We start from the raw sequence: 24,127 nt of genomic DNA, 5'->3' as shown, positions 1-24,127 counted from the left end.
CATTGGTTGAAATAGAAGAGTTTTTGGATAGCCTGGATTTGTCTCTAAACACAAGAAAATCAAAGAATCTGGTATTAAAGGGTGGTAGGAAAGAATGCAAAATGATTCCCTGGTAACTGAAAACTGGTTGCCTTGAGGTGGTAAAAGTACTTACTTAGGCTTGCCTGTCTTTGGTGGACCTCAAGGCCAATTTTGTGCGAGCATTGGTCAAGTTACGCCTATTTGATGCTAAATTTGGGAGATTATCGATTCTTCCAGTTTTAAAACTGTATAAACTGCAAATGGTGATGAAACTGATATATGGAGCCCAAACCAGGAACATACAAATGGATTGGCCTAAATTAGAAGGCTTATTCTGGCGAGGGCTCCTACGGTTACCTCAGTCAGTCCCATTAGCAGGGATACATTATGAATTAGGGCAGTTCCCCATTCAGACAATGATTGCCTGGGGGAAGCTGCAGTAGTTTGCAAGTATTTTGTTCCCACCAGCTGCGTCAATTTATGAGCGTTTGAATGCAATATGGAAGAAAGGGACATGTATGGTTATAGAAGACGGGGTTTCTGATTGCTTAAAAACATTACAAGAAATAGGTGTGTCCTCAGAAGAACTGGGAACTACACCCAAATTGGTCAAGACAAAATTATCTAGGGCTAACTTAAGAGAGTCTTTACTGCAATACTGCAATATCAATGTTTTGTGATCATTTTGTCTGGTCAACTAAAAATGTTAATACTGTTGCACCATACTTGAAAAAGCATCCATCAAGGCACTTTAGGTTTCAAATTGTAAGACTGAGGCTAAACCTAGTGCTAACACAAGAAATCCTGGGTCGACGGAAGAACATCCCACGGGACCAGAGTCTCTGTCGCCATTGTCACAAGCACATAGAGGCTCTAAAGCATTTGTGTGTGCAGTGTCCTAGACTATGGACTTTACGGTCTCAAATTTTATCTATGAATTTTGTCCCTACAGATGAAGAATTGTGGAGGAGGATCTTAAATTGTAATGAACTGTGGTTATCTATTCGTATTTTAGAGTTTCTAAGGGCCTGTGCAGTGGATTTTTTATTACATGATGTGGAGGATGTCAGTTGTTTAATAATTGTTTGATTTTAAATGATGGTATATCGTGATAAACTCTGATGAGTTGTTATGTTTGTTGTTCATGTTCTTTTTTGTGTTAAAAGTACAATTTGTACTGTAAGACACAATAAAATAAATACAATTTATACTGCAGAAAGCCGCTCAATGTATGGCACCCACAAATATGCAAGAACCAGTTTGGCTGACAATTGAAAGAGATGTGTTTTATCCATTTGAATTAGATAACATATATTCAATGGGAAGAATACCAATAAATTTGCATAGATTGTCCACTATAGATGTGAGACGTGCAACCCTTATTTCTTGGCTGACTGACGCTGACCAGAATATCTATCTACATTATAAGGCCTCACTTTGGGGGGACCCCAGGCTCCAAATTGCAAATAAATCCCTATGCTGGCGCAGCTGGATCCTAAAAGGTATTCTAAAGATAGGGGACGTCAGGCAAGATAGGCAGATAGTACCTTTTATGGAGCGATGGAACAGTTTTGGTCTAGGGAATAGAGAATTGCCTAAATGTAAGGAATTAGAGACACTATTGCAGCAGAGGCTGCAAATGTTGTCAGGCCCAATGGAAAAGAACCCACAGGATATACCAGATTCAAGTCTTCGACCCATATGGTATCTACTTATGTTAATCTAATGCCTTTGGATCATTCCACCAATGAATGGTGGGACAAATTAAAAAACATTTGGGAGATTGAACTGGAATGTAAAATTTTAGAGGAAGAGTGAAGAAAAGTACAACAAGTAGGCTATAGGAGTAAGTTAGATTTAAATGTAAGGCTCACACCTCAGAAAATTCTGGGTTGCTTATACTGGATGCCAGCGCGCATGTATAGTCTTGCTCTTTTGGACAATGAGACGTGCTGTGGGTGTACGAAGGAGAGAGGGACATTGATTCATATGTTATGGAATTGTTCTAGATTGATTGGCTTTTGGGGAGATGTACTGGACAATTTAGACACAATCCTATCTATAATCTTCCCTAGGACACCCTTTTCTACAATCCTTTTGTGTGATAGGGGAAGGTGCATGATTGCTAGGAGATATAGATGTTGGATTAACAAAGCCCTAATGGTCGATCTTTGGATGCCATTTAATGATCTATATCGTCCATAGAAGTAGATTCCATGGAAGAAGATATAAAGAAAATCATGTGAACTCAAGTTAATGTGGGTGGGTGTGCATATGTTTATGGGTGCGTATGTTTATGTGTGCGCAAGTGTGTAATCAAGCGTTTTCTTTCTCTTTTTTTGTTTTTTGTTTGCTTGTGTTTTTTGTCTATCTTTTTTTTTTGTTTGCTTGTGTTTTTTGTCTATCTTTTGGACTTCAATGAATTTACAACTATGGTAATTGTGTTTCGAAGGTTGGTAACAGTACAGTGTTGATATTATTATTGTTTCACTTTGTTGGATACCTGTAATCTCTAGGAATTACATTACCTAATGTTAGGTAATGTTAGTACCAATGTTAGGTTGATGGATAAAATGTTACCTATGAATGAATTTTGTTGAATATCTGTGAAAACTGATAAATAAAGTTTACAAAAAAGCCATCAAATGTCTTGTTATACTTGTCACTGTTCTATTTCCCTTCTTTTCTCACAACAAAATATAAAACAAATCAAAATTGTTCTTGTACTTTTCCTTGTTTCTTTTTGCCTATGTAAAACAAAATGAAAAATCCCAAAATACACTTCATCACAGTTTTCCTTTCCTGCTGTTTTTAGTATTCCTGAGAAATGGGGCTGTCTGGGTCCCTGGTCCTCTCTGCATCCAGCTTTCGCTCCCTAAATACCTCCCTGCCAGAATCCTTTGCTCCTCTGGCTCCAACTCTCTGCAGATCAAACATTTCTCCAAACAGATGGTGGGAGGTAGATGCCTTTCCTTAGATGGTTTGACGCTCTGGAACAGCCTGCCTGCACCCCTCAGACTTGAGCCGTATCTTCTAAAGTTCCAGAAATGTCTCAAGACTTTTCTCCTCTTCCTTCCCTCTCCCCCTCCTGTGCTACCGTTTTGGTGATCTACTTTCTTTCCTATGCCCCCCCACAACTTGTCTTGTGGCGCCTGGAAAGACTTGTGTATAGGCACCCTACAAATGTCCAATAAAAGAAATAAAATACATCTTCCTGGGCTCAGTCACATTCCTTCGCCTTACTTTTTATGTTTTACAGCCACTCTTTACCTTTCTGTGAGTCTTGCATGATTTTATTCACTTGTCTTTGCCACTGTGTTTTCATTGCATAATGTATCTTGAAACCACACATAGCCACATGCAGTTTTTTGGGAAGGCAGTGCTGGGCGGATGGAGAGGAGAAGCTGAATTTCTCCTCAACCCCTGTGTGGACAGGGAAATATTGGCTGAGAGAGTTGCAACAGTGGCTGTGGAGACAACAGTCAAAAACAAAGGGAATTGCCCTGCCAAGCAAAAAATTACTTGTTCGGAAAGACAATCTCAAAAATAGTGACAGAATATTACATCTAATTCCTACCCAATCTGCCTCAACCAGACCACGGCAGAGACGTTTCAGCTCAATGTGGAACAGATGAGTAACAACTTAAGCTTTTTCCTTAACAATTTGAAGGTTTTATTTCAACTGAGTAATTACTCAGTGTGTATGGCTGCACACATATACCTCTCCGTTTTGTTGAAGCATATAGAACAAACAATATATACACAATCATTAATAAGTATTAAACAAAAACACATGACTGGTTTCAAATAAAAAAGGAGAATAGTAGAAGCAAGTGCTAGACACCTTCCTATGCAGGTTGGTCTTCTAATTGACGTCCAAATCCTGTCACTAAAGCCCTTGCTATTTTAACTAAACCACTCAAAAGACCACTATATGGTCAGAAGACCTAGTCATGGGACACAGGTGTACATAGGACACATCTAGTTGAAAAAGAGCTGTGCTGCCACAATGTTGTAGGTAGAAAGAGTTCAACAGCTGGCTGTACATTTCGGCAGCTAGATGGTTTGTGCTCCGGCCTTCCACAGGACTGGGAATTCTAATAGGTGGACACCAGAGGAACAAGAAAATGTTAAATCAGATCGCTGCATGGTGTGAGGAACTCACAGCACCACTGTGATCGTTAATTGACTGCACTTGAAATAGCAGAAAAGTTGTCAGGCCTAGTATTCTATTATTACTGTCTATCATTCAGAATCTCCAAGGCCTTATGAATTATTGTAGCCCATGTTCCCCTCCCATCTTGGAGCATTTTTAAGCACTTGTTTTGTGTATAAGCGCTTTATAAATATACAATACCATACCATACCAATTAAAACATTCACCTCATGCATCCAAGAAAAAGAAAAAGGTGACTCAAGATTCCTCCGCCAAAAGTACTAAAAGTAAGATAGGACATCAGACTATATTTGGTGTCTGGGCTTGCAATGGAAAACCCCAATGGGATGTGTGAAAGGTGATCCCCAGAGGTAGACTTACCCTCTATATAGCAATGGGTATAGGTCCTTAATGTGGGAGTGCTTTGGTCCTCTGTAGGCTCAAACAGCATGCCCAAATGGTAATCACTCTATCTGGAACATAGTGCCAGTTCTGGAGAATTAAAAAGTGTATGGCACCCATTTAGTAAGGACACTCGGTTTGTAGATGGGAGAGAAAACGAGTTGGAATTAATAGAGGATAGCCTCCTGAAAAAAGCAGACATACCTATATTGGCTTTGAGTCTTTTAATGCAAGAGCTCTTCCTTGCATGAGTGCCCCTGTCTAAGGTGGCTTGAATTCTGGGGCGACTTCTGTGATCAGCTGTAGATACACAAGTGTGATAAAACAGTAGTGAAACTGTGCCCTGGAGAAATGCCCAAAGCAGTGACTTACTAGTCTCTGTATACCAATGGCACCTCAATTACAGGATGTAAGTTTCCCTGGGGACCTTGCCTGGGACGGGGGCTGCACATGGGATGTCCTCTGCAGGCTAACTGGGACTCCATGCTGCAGTGCGTATGAGCCAGAGGGGAAAGGAAAGGACAGAAAAAGATTGTGATCAGTGACTTCTAAACCTCCCACTAAGTAAGGCTTGTATTCCATAGAGGGTGTTGAGCGCATGAGAGATAGAACGTTTGCGCATAAACTGATCACATTCTTAGCCCGATGTCTCTTATAAGCTGCGCTTGCTCGCGTCTGGTCGTCTAGACAACCATGGACAGCCCGGACGGGGGAAGTGCTGCCTCAAATTGGTCGTCAGCAGTGGGTGCAAGCCTAACACAGGCCTAGGTAAATGTATGGTCACCATATTGGAGTGGAGGGAGTTTCATACAATTGGATTGAGAGATATTTAACTGTATGTCTCGAAACGCAAAGGCTATCCACAGGATTCACATGAATCAAATAGGAAAGAGCTTGTGGAGCAGAGCAAGGAAAAAGAGAAAATAAAGAGGCAACAACAGTGACTGGGGTGGAGGTGGCATTGGCTGTGGGGCAGACTACCTACAGTTCGGTGAAGTTTGTGTCAACCGAATAGTTGCTACAAGAGTCCCAGGAACATGCAGACCCCTATCTAGTCTTTTTTTGTTGGTGGGGTGATACAACAGTAGCAGCAGACAATGGTACAAACAGAGGTCCAGGCAAATGATAGAGAGAAGGGGGAGCTGTAGGAGGTGCTTGTGATGTAGGAGACAGAAATGCACCATGGGGAGGAGCAAGACATAGTCCCTGAGTAGATGGTTCAGGAAGAGGAGTATTAAGTCACTGCCACTGCACATGTGTTTCCTCAGGAGGAGCAGAGAGAGGCCAATGCACTTTAGTCTGCTCAGGAGGCGGTAACATGTTGGTCTTGGGTTTCCCATGGGAGGCTGGTCAGAAATCACCTGTACCCATGACATCTCTGTTAGTATGATCCTGATGTGGTGGTAACTTCAGCTTGCCAGAGAGTGAGATTATCATGGGGCAGGCAGGCAATGTAATTTCAAACTTCTGCAAAAAGACAGTGCATTGGGTGACCCAAGGAAGAATACCTTTGGCACCTTCTCGTGAGCAAGCATGGCTACAAATGGCACAAGGATGTGTCTGAGGAGCACCCATCAAGTGACATACTCCCCACTGGTGCAGCATCATCCTGGAGTGTTGATGTCAGCAACAATGAAGTGTTGTTGCCAGTCATTAAATAACAGACCCCAAATCTCACTGAATCCAGGCCAGCACAAATGTGGTCCCATTGCCTCAGGGTCTGGATGAGCACAGCTCAGTCAGTCAGCACCATCAACGTGCAGGACCGCTACTTTACCATGACGAGCAGCATGGCTTCCTGTTGCTGGAGTACAGGGTGTGGTGCAACTTGAGCAGGGGAGGAGTGACAGAATGATGAGGCATGTAGGAATGTACTGCTTATGTTGTGGCCCATCTATAAGTCAGGTGCAGCTGGATAACTCTGCAAAGGAGGATGCTGTGTTGAGGTGTAACGCCTTGTGCAGGTGACTCGGCATAAGGGTAGAAAAAAGGAAGTCCAAAGAAAATGATAGAGTCCAGAATGTACAGGGATCTTTTCTTGCCCAACATATGCAAATTGCTCTCTTTCTGCCTGCGACAATTTCATTTATTTTCTCTTGTACTTTGGTTGGTAGGGGGGTCATCGTCCACATCGTCCATCACTGATCACAAGGGTGACAACAGTGCAAGCACATATATTTCTTGCCAATACTCCTGATTCACTCGTGGTAGCTGCTACTGTTCTTTGTCAGAGTATGGGTTATGAGGCAACAGATCGATAGCTGTAGCCACCGCACAGGACCACATAGTATCTTGGCTTCTCCAAAGTACACCTCTGCCACTGTAGAAGATGTAAAATTACATGTTTTGGTAGTTAAACAGGTTCCGAAAGGATATATATGTAAATTGACTATAGTACAATAAAAACACTACACAACAGCTTTGGTGTGCTCCCTTCCTCCACCAATAAAATGAATGTGAATGCTTTCATGTGTAATCTTTCAAACTACAAATGTGATGTGTGTCTCAGAATGCTTTGGTTTGCTCTCTTCTCCAACTATACAATGAATATTTTGCATCCACCTAAGAATGTTTCTCTGTATTCTGTGACAAATCAAGGGATTCAGGAACTTGTCCGCGAGGGAGGAGCCTTTCCTTGTGAGCCCGCTACATGATACCCACGCTAGGGTAAGAGGCAAGCAGGACCTCACTGGGAGAGACTCCCCCTTGGGGACAAGGACTCCCATTGTGATAAGGAACTCCCTTCCCACCTCAAACATCAACACACCAATGTCAAGCATGTTGGGAGAAAACAAGAAGAATCCTTGTACATCTGCTGATGTGATGTTCTATCTGAAGACAAGTATCTGCCTGGTACTGTGTCGAAGAGACCTAAGCAAGTCATAATGCCTATGACCAAGACAGAAAAGAAGGACTTCCATGAGAAGCTGGGGAAGCCCCAGACCAGCACCATAAGAGTGGGAGCGGAGAGGGCCGAGGAGAGAGAGAGAGAGAGACCCAAGAGTTTCAACCCATCTTTGTGAGGGATGCTGGTAAACTTGAGACAATGCTGCTCCCCAAACAGGGGAGAAGCTCAGAGAAACAGGTGCCCGAGCTGCACTGTTGGAGTGGCAGACTAGCGAGAATCTGTGAAGCTGACTTTAGTCCCAGGAGGGACCCTCAAGGAAGAAGTGGTGGCCGTGATAGGATAAGAGCGGAAACCACTCTCCGAGCTGATACCACTACCGAGAAGCACACCGAAGCGTGTCCGAGAAAGAAAAGAAACCGAGCACAAGAGCCGTCCTGACAAGCAGAGAAACTATGAAGGAGAACGCCAATCTGGTGACAGAACCCATTACAAGGAAGGTAATGTGGAGAGTGGGAGAGCTGGGGATAAAGACAGTAAGAACGTTTCGCATATTCATAATCGTCACAGTACAAAAACGAATATAACTATTGGAGCAATTATACTCGTCCGAGTGGAAAACCAAGTAGTGAGAAGAGTGAGGATAATTATTGTGCTCATCATACTCATCGCAGTGAAATACGAAGTAACAAGAAGAGTGAGGAAAATTACTGAGTTCTTCATACTCGTCCTAGTGAATGACCATGTAATAAGAAGAGTGAAAAGCCAAGTGATCAGAGGATTAAAAATGGTACTGAGGAGAACATTGTTAATAATCCTGAATTCAAAAGTTTGAAGTCAGAGAGAGAGACTTTTACCTTCACATAAGAAAGACAGATTGAAAGAACCTCAAGGTATTGGAGCATCTATACAGAGGGACTTGAAAAGCAAAGGGAAAGGGAACAAAGAGGCATGGAAAAGTACCATAGTTATCTGAATTAACTGATATGAGATATAGCCAAGTATGATCCTAAGATTCTATATTGATAGAGACTTGCTGAGAAAGCACCCTAGGTGAAGGGAGTCACTCTCCTGCACCTTAGTTGTTTGATATTAGTGGCAGTGTCAGAGCAGCTTAGTTTTGAACGGAGGACAGACATCTACTTTGTACTTCACAAATGATGACGAGCAGCCTCGTTTGTTGTGTTATGTAGGGAAGCCCATAGCTTAGGGCAAGTGAGGCAATTTCTTATTATTTGGAATAAAAGTTTGAGAATAAACAATTATTTATTATCTTTTTTTATAATAATTTATGTATTTAGTCTGGGTCCTCCTTCTGACCCAGTGCAGTCCTCCTGCACCTTTAAAATGATGTGTGGCTAAAAATGCTATTTTGTGCTCTCTTCCCACCTACAAAAATGATGTGCACCAAAGAATGCTATGTTGTGCACTATCCTCCACCTATAAGGTTAACATGTGACTAAATTCCTTTGACATGCTCTCTTCCCTCCTCAAAAATTATGGGCACCTAATAATGCTTTGCCATGCTCTCCCCCCTTATGAAATATGTGACTGAGACTGCTTTGGTGTGCTCCCTTCCCACCTACTAAAATAAGGTGTGCCCTCTTCATATAATATTACTTGTGACTAGGAATGAATTGCTCTGCTCTATTCCCATCTACAAAAATGATGTGCATGTAAGGATGTTTTGGCATGCTTTGATCCACCTATAGAATCAATGTGTGCGTAAGGATGTTAAGCAAGCTTTCCTTTGGCCTAGAAAATATATATGTTTAAGAAGGTTTTGATGCGCTCTACTCTCACTTTCAAAAATTGGGTATGCTTAAGAATGATTAAATTGCTCTCTCCTTTGCAAATAAATTGAACTTATGACTAAGAGTGATTTGGCATGCTCTCTTCCCAACTACAACAATTATATGTACTTAGAATGTTGTGCTATCTTCACATCCACTTATAAAATGAACGTGACTTGGAATACTGTCTTCCAATATGCAACAATGATATGAGCCTAAGAATGTTTTGTGGTGCTCGCCTCCTAAAATTCACACATGACTAAGAATGATTTGGCATAATCTCTCGCCACATACACAAATTACATGCTACTAAGAATGGGTTTGCATGTTCCTCTCTGCCTATAAAATGACTTCTGACTAAGAATGTTCTGGAGTGCTCTCCTACACCACCTATAAAATTATGTGTGCCTATTTGTATGTATTTGAAGAACAGGGATAACAATCTCAATAAGAAAATTCTTGCAATAGCCCATTTACATATGGCAAACATATTTCTCAGAAGGCTACCAATCTTCCTGTACAACAGCAGAAATATAAGAACAAGTGGTGAGCCAGTTGATGAGGGTAAAGTGAGACGGTGTTGATTGAGAGCCATTCAGCATTGTGTCAGTAGGTAGAAGTGGAGAGGATCGTTGCTGATTGAATAGAGTGTGGGTAGTGAAGTAGTGGAATTTTTCTCGAGAAAGGAAGGAGTAGAGAGGAAGGCCATGAAGTAGGCATGCGCAGCATTTTGAGTTTTCTGAACATGTGGGTGGAGATTAGAGTGATGAGTAAAGCTAAAGATGCATTTTCTGAATGTTGAGGATCATGATTTGAGCAGAAGAGGCAGTGGTAGTGATTAATTGTTGCAGTCTGAGGTTGCTATCAAAGAGGACCCCAAGAGTGAGGGAGCAAGAGGCTCAGGGCAGGACAGGCATAGAAGAGCAGAGGGTAAGGACGGTGTTGGATGAAGGAGAAAGAGGAGTTCTGTTTTAGAAGTGTTCAGCATTAAGCAGCAGAGAGCAATAGAGTGACGGTTTTGAAATCAGACCGTTGGTAATCTGTTCCAAAACAGATGGCATAAAGGAGCCAAAGGAGAAAAAGATGTCAGTGTCCTTAGCAAATAGGTGATAGTGAAAGAAAAGGATGAGTATGTCTTTGTAGGGAAGGTGCATAGAGAGTGAATAACAGATCCAAGGACTGATGCTTGGGGGAGGCTGATAGAAAGAGAAATGGGGTTAAAAGTCTGCGATTTAAGTGGATTTTGAAGCAGTTATCTTCCAAGTAGGAGGCAATCCATTCTAGAGAAAATTCATGAAACCCAGGGTCTTGGAGAATGAGAATAGATGAGTGGTTGACAAGCAGCAGAAAAGTCCAGAATAAATATTATTTTTATCCTTATTTGTTATTATTTTTGTTATCATTATTATTAGGGTATTTTTTGAGCGGGAAGCAACAGAGCACTTTACAATCATAGGTGAAGGACGCAGTGAGGGAAGCACAGAAAAAGGGAGCAGGAGGCTAATAGGGGACGGCACGGGTGGGCAGTTGGCAGCAAGGAAACTTCAAGCAACCAGGGGAGGAGACAGTGGGGTGCAGATCACCGAATCTCAGCTAGGGTTGGGGTGCATGGTGTGTGGACATAGGTTTTAGGAAGGAGCCATTCCTTGAAGAGGAAGATCTTGAGATATTTCTTTATAATCTTTATAATAGTTCTTTTATAACACGATTAATACTGGAAACCAGTTTCTAAGCGTGAGACCTGGATGCAAACCTGTGTTGCTATGCATTGTCTTGCTTCAAAGACAAACACGTTGCCCCTGAGCTATACTCGAGGCTTCCTGAACTGTAGAAGTGTAGGGGCAAGTCTGATGTTGATGGAGAGGAGGTTCCAGAGTCTTGGAGCGTAGACAGAGAAGGCCTGTCATCTGATTCTTTCCTTTCTGCACCATTACAGTTCAAGTCTGCACATTTCCTTACTTCTGATGGATCACAGTCCTCCGGAGATGCTGGGCTTCTCAGTGAGATAGCTTGGGGACTTCAGGGTGACAGCCTTGTAGATGCTGCAATAGGATTGGAAGATGATACAAGCTTGCAGCAGGAGCCAGTGCAGGTCTATAAGGGTTGGGGTGGTGTGGTAAAATTTGCAGAGTCCTTTAGTGAGACTTGCTGCAGCATGCAGGATGCATCTCAGGGGTACCAGGGTAGTTGGTGGAAGGCCTTTCCAATGGCATTTCCACCATCGAGGAGGGAGAGCACCAATGCTTGGACAGTGGATCTGAATTTGCGTTCTGGGATGAAGGGCCTGATTTTCTTCAGGAGAGAAAGTTAGTCTTCCTTGCTATGTGCTGTTTGAACTTGGGGTGTCTGTCGATGTTGAACCCAAGGGACTAGGCACAGGTGACCAACTGAGGTGTAATGTCCTCGAGGTTCATAGCAGAGAGCCAGGTCTGGATTTCTGGGTGCTCTGTGTTGTTGATCAGCAGGAGGAATTCAGACTTGGAGGGGTCAAGGTTCAGGCAAGCACTGGACATGCAGTACTGGATCAATGCGAGGCAGATCTTGAGCCCTTTGATGTCTTCGATGTAGGATATATTGAGGAAAGTCTGCGTGGCATCTGCCTATTGGTAAATGTGGATGTTGAGTGGAGTGTTTAGTGTTCCAAGCGGTTCTGTGCAAAGATTGAAGATAACGGGGGACAGGATGGATCCTTACGGAACTCCATAGGTGATGGGCAGAATTGTTGATCTGGAACAATCCATTTATACAAACTGTTGGCATTTAGCAAGGGAGGATTTGAACCAGTTGAGGATGATCTTGCTGATCCACATGCAGCACTGTAGATTGTCAGTGAGTGTCTGGTGGTCTTCCGTGTCAAATGGTCAAGGATGGCGATCATTGCGGATTTTAAGGGCATTGTCAATCACCTTGATGATAGCCATTTCTGTTTTGCATCTGGGTCTGAAGCAAGATTGGTTTGACTAAAGGAGGTTATTGGCTTCGAAGTGTTGGAGGAGTTGTGTGGCTACTGCTTTCTCAAGGATCTTACCCAGGAAGGGAAGATGGGTGATGGGGAAGTAGTTGCTGAGATTGTCAGGGTCCAGTGTTGGTTTCTTAAGAAGTGGGATGGTTTTCCCAGTGTTGAGGGTGGAGGGGAAGTTGCCCTGATTTAAGGAGCTGTTGATGACTGTTAGGTATGGGAGGAGTGCTTCAGTCAGAAGGGTCTTGAGTACGGAGGCAGGACAAATATTATCTACATACAATGTGGCCTTGAGGGATGCTAAGGTGGCAATGAGGTCTTACATAGTTATTGTCTAGAGAGTTGTCCAGGTAGTTGTGGTTTTGCAAGATGGAATATGTAATGTTAGCGGATCATGTTGATCTTGTTGACGAAGAAAGAGTTGATGGTGGTGGATTAGTCGATTAGTGCGCTACAGATGGGTATGACAGAGGGTTGATGCAGTGCTTGATGACTTTGAAGAGGGCTCTGCTTTCATTGTTGGCCCTTGCTATTTTCTTTGAAAGGAGTTGGCATTGGAAGTGTTGATCAATCGTCTGCGTGTAGCACAGAGTTCCTTTAGCAGGGCGAGGTTGAATGCACTGCAAGATTGCCAATTCTTTTATTGTTTTCTGATGGTTCATATGTTGATTTTGAATTCTTGAGTGTACCAGGGAACAGATGGTTTAGGTTTAAGAGAGTGTGCTGTTTCACTGGGGCAAGGCGGTTTATGTGGTGATGAGTTCTTGGAGAAGTGAGTTGCAGTCCTGGTTCATCAGAGGTACATCAGCATGTGTGAGGTGACAAGTTCTTCTTTGAGCGCCTCCACTGGGAAGTTATTGAAAGAACTGAAGGCTTGTTTGCTTGGTTTCCAATGGGCTTGGTTGAGAGGTGAGGTGTGACTAATCTTAAAGGGGATTACCAAATGGTCGGAACAGTCAAGTGGGAAAGGAGATCTGTGTTGGCAGGTGGGCAGGGCGGTGATGATGAGTTTGAGGATATTACGTTTCCTATGAGTTGGGTCTTTTGTGTGATGTCTGAGGTTCCGTGTGTCGAGGAGGCAGTGGAGATATTCCTTCCTTGAATTGGTTGCTGGGTTGCCAGGGATGTTGAAGTCGCTGAGGAAGATGTTGTTGGAATGTGTGAGAGACATGGTGATCACCAAGACTGTGATGTCTTAGATGAAGTAGTTATCCGGCTCAGCTGGTCTGTAAATGAGGTGAAAGGTGACTGTGTCCATTGGGGAGAGCAGGAAGTGGCTGAATAGGTTAGGAGGACAATGCTGCATCTTATTTGTGGTCATATTCAATATGTTTCAGTTTTTTAGCCATGAATTACTTGTGCCAGTCTTCAGAGTGCCACCTATTAACCTGTTGGGAGGCAGATGCATGCATCATGCATAGCTTCTTAACCGTCCCCAATCCAATACCACACAGGTAAGAAAGGCTGTATCTGCAGAAATACAGAGCTCTGCAGAACTCAGGCAGTAGTCGCAGTTAGTGCCATGGTCAGAAGGAGATAGGTTGGATGGGAACAGTGGATCAAAGGCACGGATAGTGATTCCCAGTACATAGGCAGCATACTTCCCAATTAATTCAAGCTTATAAGAGCACAACCAACCTTTGTTAGCCGAAGGCAATAGCACAGTGAGCCAAACGGACCCTATGGAGAATGAATCAAGACTGTGCCCAGAGGCAAGAGAAGACATGGCACATGCATTATTGATAGCTAAAGTCTCAATAAATAGGAGGCAATTCCGCTTTGTACATGGTCCTCTAGCACGCGATTTTTAATTATAAATCACTGGCCTTAGGTGCCAACCGAGGGCCACCTGTGATACTCCCTATAAGCACACGCAGACCCAAAGTCAAACAAGAGAGATTGCCCAAGCTCATGGTCTAAGGAATGAGGGATGGCAATTTCTTTAATGAACAGACGACAATTCATGGGCCTCTCTCCCCCTACTATCTGTCTGGCACAAATCTTGACGACCTGCCGAAATGTCCAAGGTTGGTTAGCAAGAAGCCAACCAATCCCTTAGTGTCATGCTGTCCACCATGCATTATGTCAGGCAATATATTTTCTTAGATGTGATGTATTTTTACTTTAATCAATATTGGGATGGTCTAAGGGGATCCATCAGATATCATTTACCCAATTAACTATGTAACCTGTATATGATCCATATGTAGCTACATCCCTAAACCAATCCCCATTCGCCGTAGGTTTTGTAAAATTGTGATGATGTATGACGTGAGAGATGACGCATCAGAGGTACTCAACGCGTTGTTTTGTATTCATTTGGAGAGAGAGACTCAAGATTTTCATGCGTGTATGCTGTCCCTGCTTTATATGGATGATAATAAAGCTGAACTTTGCCTTGCACTTTGTCTACTTTGTCACTGAGTTTGGCTTGGAATAATTCCAGTACCACTGGCCTACCGGAAATTCTGGGCCCACTTAACAAACCACATATAGTGGACTGGACTGTACAAGCAGCATGGAAACAAAACATGCACTTAAAAACATAATTACATAATTCAACTAACCTCTCCCCAGTGTAGGAGATTCGTAGCAGCACAAAGTGAAAAAAACTACCTTGCAGCATGAAAACAAAATGTCACAGAAATGCAACTTCACCCAGGTACATCCAATAATATCAATGGGGGTTTTACCATGCCCTGTTGTTCTCACTCCTGTGCATTGTATTTTCTGTAGGTTGCCAGACAGTACGTCGACAAATGTGTTGACATCAACCATGCTATGCAGAGACCGAGTGCCCACCATGATAGTTAAGGACACGCCATTGATCTGCATGTTTACCCATGGGCCTTTGTTCTCTTCTATTGAAGTGACTGTGAGGATTTGTACATACTGTGCATTCTCACTGCCAATGTTTAACATGTTGTCGGGTCCAGGGTTCTCTTCCACCACTCTTACTGTGTTTCTTGATGCCCTGCTAAAAGAGTATCTACTGAATCACCCCCCTCTTCCACAGGTATTTCTGCATACCTTGACAAAATGGCCTATGTGACCGCATTTGTAGCATCCAACAGCTGCAGCAGGACATTCTTTCTCAATGTCATTGTGTCTATACCAGCCACATTTTTGACGTTGGCTCTGACTCTGATTCTTGTACCCAGTATCTCTACCTCTCCTGGAGTTAGCTCTCGAATTGTTGGTGGACATTCTTCTTACCATTGCTACTAAAGATTCATCCACATCATCCCTCACTTCTTCTTGAACCATTTTGATTTCCTTATCCTCAACCTTGTCAAACCTTTCCCTCATGCATCGATCGCTAAGTTTCATAGTCCTGGCAATTTCCACTGCTTGTTCTAATGATGGATCTTTGGTTTGCCACAGTCTACGTTGTATTTGTGAGTCAGTCACATTTAACACCAACTGATCCCTGAGGTATTTGCATGTGGACATTAGTCCTCTCAGAGCTGCAATATAAGCATCAATTGATTCGCCTTTCATTTGACGTCTCAAATAAAATCTATACCTTTCTAGCACAACATTTGTTTTATTTCCAAAATGTCTAGCTAGTTTTCCTAATGCACTCTCGAACTTGCGATTGTTGTCACCAGAGCTGCCCTCCGTACCCTCAAGATCAGGGAGCACCCTGAAAATCCTTAAAGCCTCTGCTCCAATAAAGTTTAGCAAAGTGGCCTCCTTGAGGTCATATTATATTTGCTGCCTCCCACAGCCCTTAAGTAAACTTGGAATCCGTCAACCCACTGTTCCCATGGGCATGTGGGATTACCTGGAAGTGGAAGAAATTGCATCGGTGCTGTGATTTGCTGCATGGCAAAAAGGTGGATCTGCTTGTTCCACAAACGGAAGTTGGAGCTCCTTTGTTTAGGATTTGGTTCTCCTTATTTGTATTTCTTTTTTTTCTATCTTGTCTGTTTATGTTTAATTCATTTTTCTTTTCTTTTTAAATCATTTCTCTTTTGAAACAAGCATGTTTTATTTTGTACGTATCTCCTTATCTCTTATCAAAATGTTTATTATGGATGTGTTTTCTGGGTTGAAGAAAAATAAAAAAACTCATTTGGGATGGATCTCTATGTGTAATCAACTCCTTTTTCTAATATTTGCAATCACAATGCACACAGTTTCTGTATGAGGCTTCAATATATATATATATATATATAGCATGTGCTGCAGTATGCTCCTTCACATTCAAAGTTCATACGGGTCGCTTGTAAGGCATCATTACATAATGGTACTTGAGTGCTTTGTGTACATTTCGTTACGAGCTCCGTGAATTGGTTGTTATGGTTACCTGCACTGATATAATGCTGATAGCAAAATGTCTTTTCCTCTAATGAAGGATTGCCGTTGCAATGAGTTTATAAAATTCCGTATGCCCGTGTGGCGTTACAGCTTATCCTTACGGCATATATTATGATTAAATGTGGATGGCTCATGCTGTGTCCTCCATCTTAGAGCTTGCTGGGGTGTCATACACTTCGTAGTCTCGCAATTCGTCCCCTCCAGGTGCCGCCGCAGTAGAATCCTCAACATTGTTAGCTGATGCGCAGCTCCTCGTGCTCGGCTGCGGCGCCGAGCGGAACTTCCGGGGGCTCAATGCTCAAGCAGGTACCTCGTCGCCAATTGTTATAAAATATCATACAGTGTGTTTGTTAAATAAGAGTAGTTTATCCCCAGGAGCCCCCGGAGCCTAACGCCAGCAGGCAAGTTCAGATACAGGGATGGTTCTGGAATGGCTACGCTACAGAACCATCTTGCATATGCATTCCACACACTACGCAATTATATACAATAACAATGTATGAATCTACATAACAATAGCCTGTTGACCATGCACACATCTGTTTTTGAATTATCCACTACACGTATGCTTTATCACTGTTTCTACTTTTCTTTCTGTTTCCTATTGCAGATCATGCTATCCTGCACTTGAGCTTTGAATGATGTTCCTGTCTCTGGGTTGTCTATCTCATGCTGCTCGTTTGAGTCACTGATTTGCAACTCAACTCCAAATCTCATTGTCGTTTATTGTGATACTGGTTGGTTTCATTTCCCTGTTAACCTCTCGTATTTTGCTGCATTGCACACCTAGTGTGAGATTTGCCGACACTGGCATACCTGCCAACAGCCATAGTCTTGTGGGAGCCAGTTCAACTATACCTCTTCCTAAGATGACATGCCAGTGTAGGTTTCCACAGTATCCCAGTGTCTCTCACATGCATCCACAGCATCCAGTCAAAGGGTGTGACAGTCAATGTATGTTCTTTTGTGGGTACAGAATCCTCACAAGATCTGCCTCTATTGATCCATGTGGACAGATAAGCCGATGGCAAGTCACAGGTACAAACATCCTTCAGTATAGTTACTTGCTAAAATTTTCGGAGTTCACTCAAATCACTTTTTGGATTAGCATACCATTTGCTAGTAGTTGACTTGTAGTGGGTGATAGTCTCATAAATGAAAACTCTCTGCGGGTTTACACACTGCGTTAAGGTGCTTGAGCAAGTTACAACATTGATTTACTGCCTTGGATTGGTATCCAATGTTATCGCTCTATGGTAGCCCTATGAATGGGAGTTGAGGAGTAGGTTCTCAGGTGAGCAAACACTGGAATCAGCATATATGAGCAAGCAGGACAGTCAGGGGCTTGATGAAAGCCTCCCACCTATCTCACCTCTGGTTCCAGCAACAATGTCTTCCAGGCCAGTCCTGCAGCAAGACACAATTTAAAAGTCACCTAGGGCACCACAAGCAGGGAACGGGTGGCAAAAAAGCCATTCAGCAGCAAATGTGGTCTAGTAACCATTTTTGGGAGTTCAAGAAGTGTGGGGAAGGCCGCATCGCATAGGACTGCTAGAATACCAGTGTAGATGTTCTACATTAAAACTAGGACTAATTATATGAGCTCTGCAAAGCGATTGTATTTTTTTTAAAGCAGGAATTAAAGTTAGACAAGATTTATTTTGTTAATAGCATACACGTCTGCAAAATGTAAGTAAAAGGAAACATTGTTTTCCTAATCTATTTCCACCATCTACCGGTATACCCCATAATTATAATATCATGATAATGATTAACATGTATTTTCCTTATAAATGTGCTTAGATATTTCTGATCTTTCACTTTTCATTCATAAAAGTGATATTTCTGTGCCACATAAACAAACCAATTAAATGCACGTTTGCAAAGCAGGCAATGACCCCCGGAACTCATGCCTACCAATACAATAACAGGTTCTAGGGTCACTTTAAAGGTCCTCCATTCATTGGAGTCAATGCTGTCATGTAGGTCGTATGACAGATTGGCATCCAGGCTGTGAAGATCTTCAGGTCCACGTGTCATTCCTATGGAACAAAGTGCAGGCCAAGGATAGAGAACACGCTTAAAAATCCAAAAAACAAGACTATTGAGAAATGGACCGAGAAGATGAACAAAAGCAAAGTGTTTTGTGGACTGGTACACTGCAAAAAGAGAAACGAGTTTGCTAGGAGGTGTTGACACCTATGCTTTCAAGTGTATAAATAAAATATCGCACTTTTTCTTGAAACTTTGTATCATACATTTTCTTTAACAACAAATCACTTGCAATAGTCAACAGTTTCAACGTATGGTTTATGTCTTTGTTACCTTTAGGAATGCTCCACTTTGACAATATTCACAAAACATCATATCGAAGAATATCGGGATTGTAGCTTTCCGTAACTCCACTTCTGGTATGAGTGTCATTTCCAAAATTGGCCCAACCATGCCCGGGATAAAGCAGATTTTGTTCTGACCTATGTTTTACATGTGTGGTTCATTTGGAGAGGGAGACAAGAATAACAGAACGTGTTGAGAAGGGATAAAGTCAATATAAAGCACATTGGAATTGTCTGTAGCAGGCTGATTACAAAACACGCTGATAACAAATATACAGTGGCTTGTAAGCACACAGATAGATACAAAGGCACCTAGTGCACACATTTTCCACAAACAAGCCCACAGTCCATATGACAGAGATTCAAGAATGCCTGAGGGTTCAAGAATCATGCAAACTTCCCTGGAATATCAATGACTTTGACTACAGGCATCGAACATCAAACGATGTTTGGGGCAGCTGCAGAGATTCAAGGTAATTCCAGGCACTAAAAAGGAAGCTCAAGCCACATTGCATGTCCCAAATTCTGCCATAACATGGCCTACTTAGTTAAGGGACCTGCTGCCGACCTCTCTATCCAATCAGTAGATGTTAAGAATTCCTGTGTTTTGTCAATGCAGGGCCTGTTTTCCGTAACCATCAAATTATTTTTCCTACTTTATTTTTTTGGGATCCCTCTGCCGTTGCAATCCTTTTTACCTTACTTAAGGTATATTGTAGTATGTCTCCACTAAGGCGCCCAATCCAATGGGTGCCACTCAGAAAGGGAGACTACAGTCCTCATTACAAGATTGCTGGTCGGCCGCCAGTGCTACTGGCAGCCTACCGGCAATCTCGGCTTACCGTTTCTGCCACCCAATATCCCGGTAATACCGGTAATACCGGGATATTGTGGGCATCGGCAGAATGGTAAGTTCTCATTCCCATGGAGTCTATGGGAATGGGAACACTGAGGCTCTGGTACCGTTGCTAGCGATAATGGTGCTTCAGCGATATTTCTGCTGGTAGGGGCCTGAACTACCAGCCGGTCAGTCCTACCAGCAGACTCAGAGTAACCCGGTACGGAAAAAATGCCGGATCTGGAATTACCAGAATTTTTTGGGACCAAATCACTCATAATGAGGCCCACTACTTTAGCTTCGACTTCAACAAGGAGAACAAGCAATTGTACTGCATTGTGAAGCCAATGTACATTTTTGGTATTCATTGGGGCACCAATGCATTTTTAAAATCTTGCTCATGGCCATTTCGGATTGAGGGCTCACTTTGTTCAGGGCAAGCACACATTAGCTTTAAAATGGCTGTTCAGACTTCATGGATCCTCTGTTAGCCCACGTGACAGTCTGCACATTGGTTTAAGCAGGTTTAGGGAAGTGCAAGTCCCTGAGCTCCCTCTCTCTCACTTCCTTTGGGGGTAGTCTTGGCTGAGTGGGAGCCATGCTGATAAACCAGTATGGTTGATCATCTGGCCCTTTGCGCACAGCTCACTCTAGTGACTGGTTGGCTGCCCCTTGGCCTTCCCGTTTTTGTGTGGACTAAAGTCTGTGTCTGGTCCATGCCCCTCTTGCGTGCTTCTATCTTCTGTTACTTGGAGGAAGGGATTTTCCCCACCGATTTCTACTGTTTTTGAAATTTTAAAGCCTTCATTGGCCACACTAGTTGGGTACAGTGACTTTTGCACATCTTAGTTTGGGCTTTTTGTCTCTTGTTGTTCAGACGGGGTTCCTAAAGGCTACTGCCACCTCTCCACATCAGCTGGGTCAAGCCTTTGAAGTTGGATTCATTGTTCTGGCTTTTTAAAGCTCCTTCCCACTGATTATTGTCAGGATATTCCACTTGGCTTTAGGTCACTGCCATGATCTAGTAGTGTGCTGAGACTCCAACACCCCGCCTGATCTTCTACTTGGGATGTCTGAAGGTTCCTTCTGCCTTTTCCTTGTCCTGGGACCATTTCCTGCTTTGATTCCGACTTCTTTGTCTACTGAGCTGCTAGGACCAATCTTAGCGAAATCCCTCACCTTCACTGAATCATATTTACCAAACTCTTCACTTTAGGCTTGAAGGTGCATACCATTGGAAAGTCACTTTGATGCTTTCGAGGCTCGTTTGGGTCACCAGTTTCTCAGAGTGCATGGCCCCTGGGCACTAGATCATAAAAAGCACCTGGAAAAGAAACCATGTACTTATTGGGTTGTTTTGCCACGCTGAAGCAATTTTTCACAAAACTGCCAATGTGAGTACTTACCGCTGGGTCCTGAAGTGGCTGATTATTCATGGTAGATTATATGGGGTCAATTTAGTCTGGGGTTGAGATTCTTTGGAGGTTAGTCCCAAACACATTTCCCATGGACTTACATTGGGGTCATGCTGCTCTGCTGCATCTTCCTTTGCAGCTGCTGGCTCATTCACCAGCCTCTCGATCTCTTTATTTGGGTCTCCTTTGGCCCTTCATGGGGTTGTTTGGCACAAAATGTGCACTAGCAGGATAAAACAGACTTACCTCCATAAAGGCAGACGCCCCATTGACTTTGTCCCATTGATTCCTACAGAACATTATACCTGGACTGGAACTCTCCTAAATTGTACCCAAAAGGGGTTCAGAGAGTTCCAGGGCAAGAACTGGATTTTTAGTAATTATCACCGATTTTCAATGCATTTTGAAGTCCTGCTCTGTTTTCCTGCATGTGTGAATGATAGCTACACTGTAACTGATGTAGTAACTGAGTGACTATTCTTTCTGGTAATTAATTGCACTGGTAATTATTACTTAAGTAATAGAACCTGAGGAGGGGGGGCATTACCCGACCAGTAATGACTCACCCAAGGGTTCTATTACTATTAGTACCCCAGCACATCGTACCAAGTTAATAACAGTGATTTTTCTCGTGTTGAGAAACGGCAGTGAAAAAAACACTGAAAGGAAGAAGGGACCAGAAAAAGTCCCTTCTCCCTTTCCATGGTGGCCATTAAATGAATGAAAAAAAAGTAAACAAACAAAATGGCTGCCATGGTAAGGTGTGAAGGGACTACATGTAGTCCAGTGAGAAACCTGAAGGTGTGTCACTCACTAGTCCCCAGGATCTGTCATCCAAGTGGCCAGGACACGGCCATTCCTATTGGATCCAGTTCATGGGGGTGGACCAGTGTGGGAGAATCACCTGGATGGGGGTCTTCGGGGAGTGGAAGTGGGACAACAAAGGGTAAGACACGGTTATCCCCTTCCTTATAACACATTTTCCCCATCCTACCCAGTAGGAAATTTAAAAACCCTACTCCCCCATTTTCCAAAAAAAACACTTTCTCAGACTGTGAGCGACAATGGACTAAAATCAGAGACGTTTACCTGACATGTCCCAACACAAGGGTCAGGCAAAGTCAGGCAATTGCTGACAACTACACACACCGACTGTCCTTTCCCTTCCCCATAGGGATAAAAGGCAGAGCACGAGAGCACACTCTGAACAAGGCCAACCGCACAAGGAAGCAGCTATTCCAGGATGGCAGTTCAAGCAGAGGAGAAAGGCACCGAGACCTGAACGGACGTCAAGGAGGGAGTTGCCTTTGCACTTTTCAAACCAGACCCTCAAAGCCTCCGACAAAGGAAAAATAAGAGCGGGAATCGCAGCTGGTAAATGAAGTGATGGATGTCAGCGTTGCATGGAACTGTCCCGCACTGATAACCGGGGTGGGGGGGACGCGGTTGCCATTGTGGTACCATCCTTAACTCCAGCGGCAAAAGAAACGCCAACAAGTTCAGCACAGCCTGTGAGTCAGAAGAACCTGATAGTGGATTGGGCTTTGTTAGGCCCAAGGTTACAGTGGCAACAATAAGAAGATTAAAATAAAAATAAAAAAATAATAATAATCATGGAGGTATTTTTGTGAACAAACCTCGTACTAAAGATAGAGTGGCCCGGTGCCACGTGGGCTCTCCCAGAAGGCCTCTAGCTGGTACCTCTTTCCTGAACAAAGGAATGTGGAATTACAAAGGTACTGAAACTACAAGTACATAGAGGCCCCAGGAAAGGATGGCGTGAGGTGTTAAGGTGGTCATACAAGGGTCAAGCCAAACCCCTTATACAATCAAAAGTCCTTGAAACGTTGCAGAAGTTTTGACAATTGTGACATTGTGAACCCGACTGAAGGAATTGTGAAACAGGTGCTTTGCGCACGGCTGAGGGGAACACCGTGCAAACTGTGATTTGGTGAAGCCTGCATTTGCCATAGGCTAACAGAGTGACCCAGTGAGACGTTATTGCCCTTTGGAAGTCGCTGTTTAAAACGTCTGAGCACGCATGAGAAGGACCTAACTAAAGCTAGATGGTTGTTTGAAAAGACATTGAGACTTTCGAATATTACAAATGAGAAGATTGTGATTGAAAGGCGGTAGTGAACCCAACTGAAAAGCTAAGGGAAGCAAATCCCACTGTGTGAATAAGCGAAGTGCACTACATTGTGACGACAAATATGAATCCGACTGAGGGATGTCCACAGTGAGTGGTTGGTCTGAGCCCGACTGAGGGAGCTGACAACTGAAGGGGATCCAAGGGTGAAGGGTAATCACCCAATGTGAAGATTAACAGAAGGAAGTTTTGTTTTTGGCATATCAGGCCCTCTGCAGCAAGAGACTTTGCATGAGAAGAGACTTGGGCACAGAAGGCCCTGATATAGAGAAAAGGAACTGTAAGCTCCTGCCAGAGAAGCCCTGGAGTGTGCTGTGCTCAAGCATCCCGCCTTGTCCCCTGGTAAAAATGTGGGGAAGGGAGACCCTGGCCATAACATCCTGAATTATCATTTTGTAAACACTTTTTTCTGTTCTTGTTAACATGTTCCCCCACTATTTTTTAGCATAGTGATAATGATTGGCGATAGTTTTTTTTGTAAGTTTTTTTTTTAGTATAGGCTGTTTTTATTTGAGTAGACTCTACAAGGACTGTATTATTATTATTTGATGGTCGTAGCTTGCTCCCATCTTAGATGTAGGTTTATATTAGGCATTTATCACTCCCATTTTACAGTTTAATAAACACCCTTGAACTGTGATCACTTGTGTTTGTCTTACTTTGATACCTAGCCTTCCTTACAGTCCCTTCTCCCTTTCCATGGCGCCTGATAAGGAAGGCGAAGAAACTTCACGGGACGCGGATCTCTGGAAGGTCAGTCTTTGTCAGCCGGGGAAGGACCCAGCGCGGGACAATCAGATCATTTGTAACAATCTGATTGACCCTCACTGGGAACTAACAAACTGTATCTTGATTTTACAGAGGCAATATGTTGTCAGTAGAAATTGCTT

At 43.1% G+C, this 24,127-nt stretch overlaps 1 protein-coding gene across 2 annotated transcripts in view; it reads right to left on the bottom strand.

The window, feature by feature from the left end:
• DOCK2 (dedicator of cytokinesis 2) overlaps positions 1–24,127 on the bottom strand; it is a 2,833,934-nt gene that overhangs the window by 527,304 nt on the left and 2,282,503 nt on the right. For both annotated transcript variants that reach the window (XM_069654309.1, XM_069654310.1), the window contains exon 33: positions 18,825–18,973. In XM_069654309.1, the coding sequence (XP_069510410.1) occupies positions 18,825–18,973 (149 nt within the window). The remainder of the gene's footprint in view (positions 1–18,824; positions 18,974–24,127) is intronic.

Source organism: Ambystoma mexicanum, chromosome 3q, assembly GCF_040938575.1.
Source record: "Ambystoma mexicanum isolate Mex_15411 chromosome 3q, UKY_AmexF1_1, whole genome shotgun sequence".
Classification (NCBI taxonomy): Eukaryota; Metazoa; Chordata; class Amphibia; order Caudata; family Ambystomatidae; genus Ambystoma; species Ambystoma mexicanum.
The sequence above is the reverse complement of the archived record's forward strand: the minus strand, read 5'-3'. Positions and strand labels throughout refer to the sequence as shown.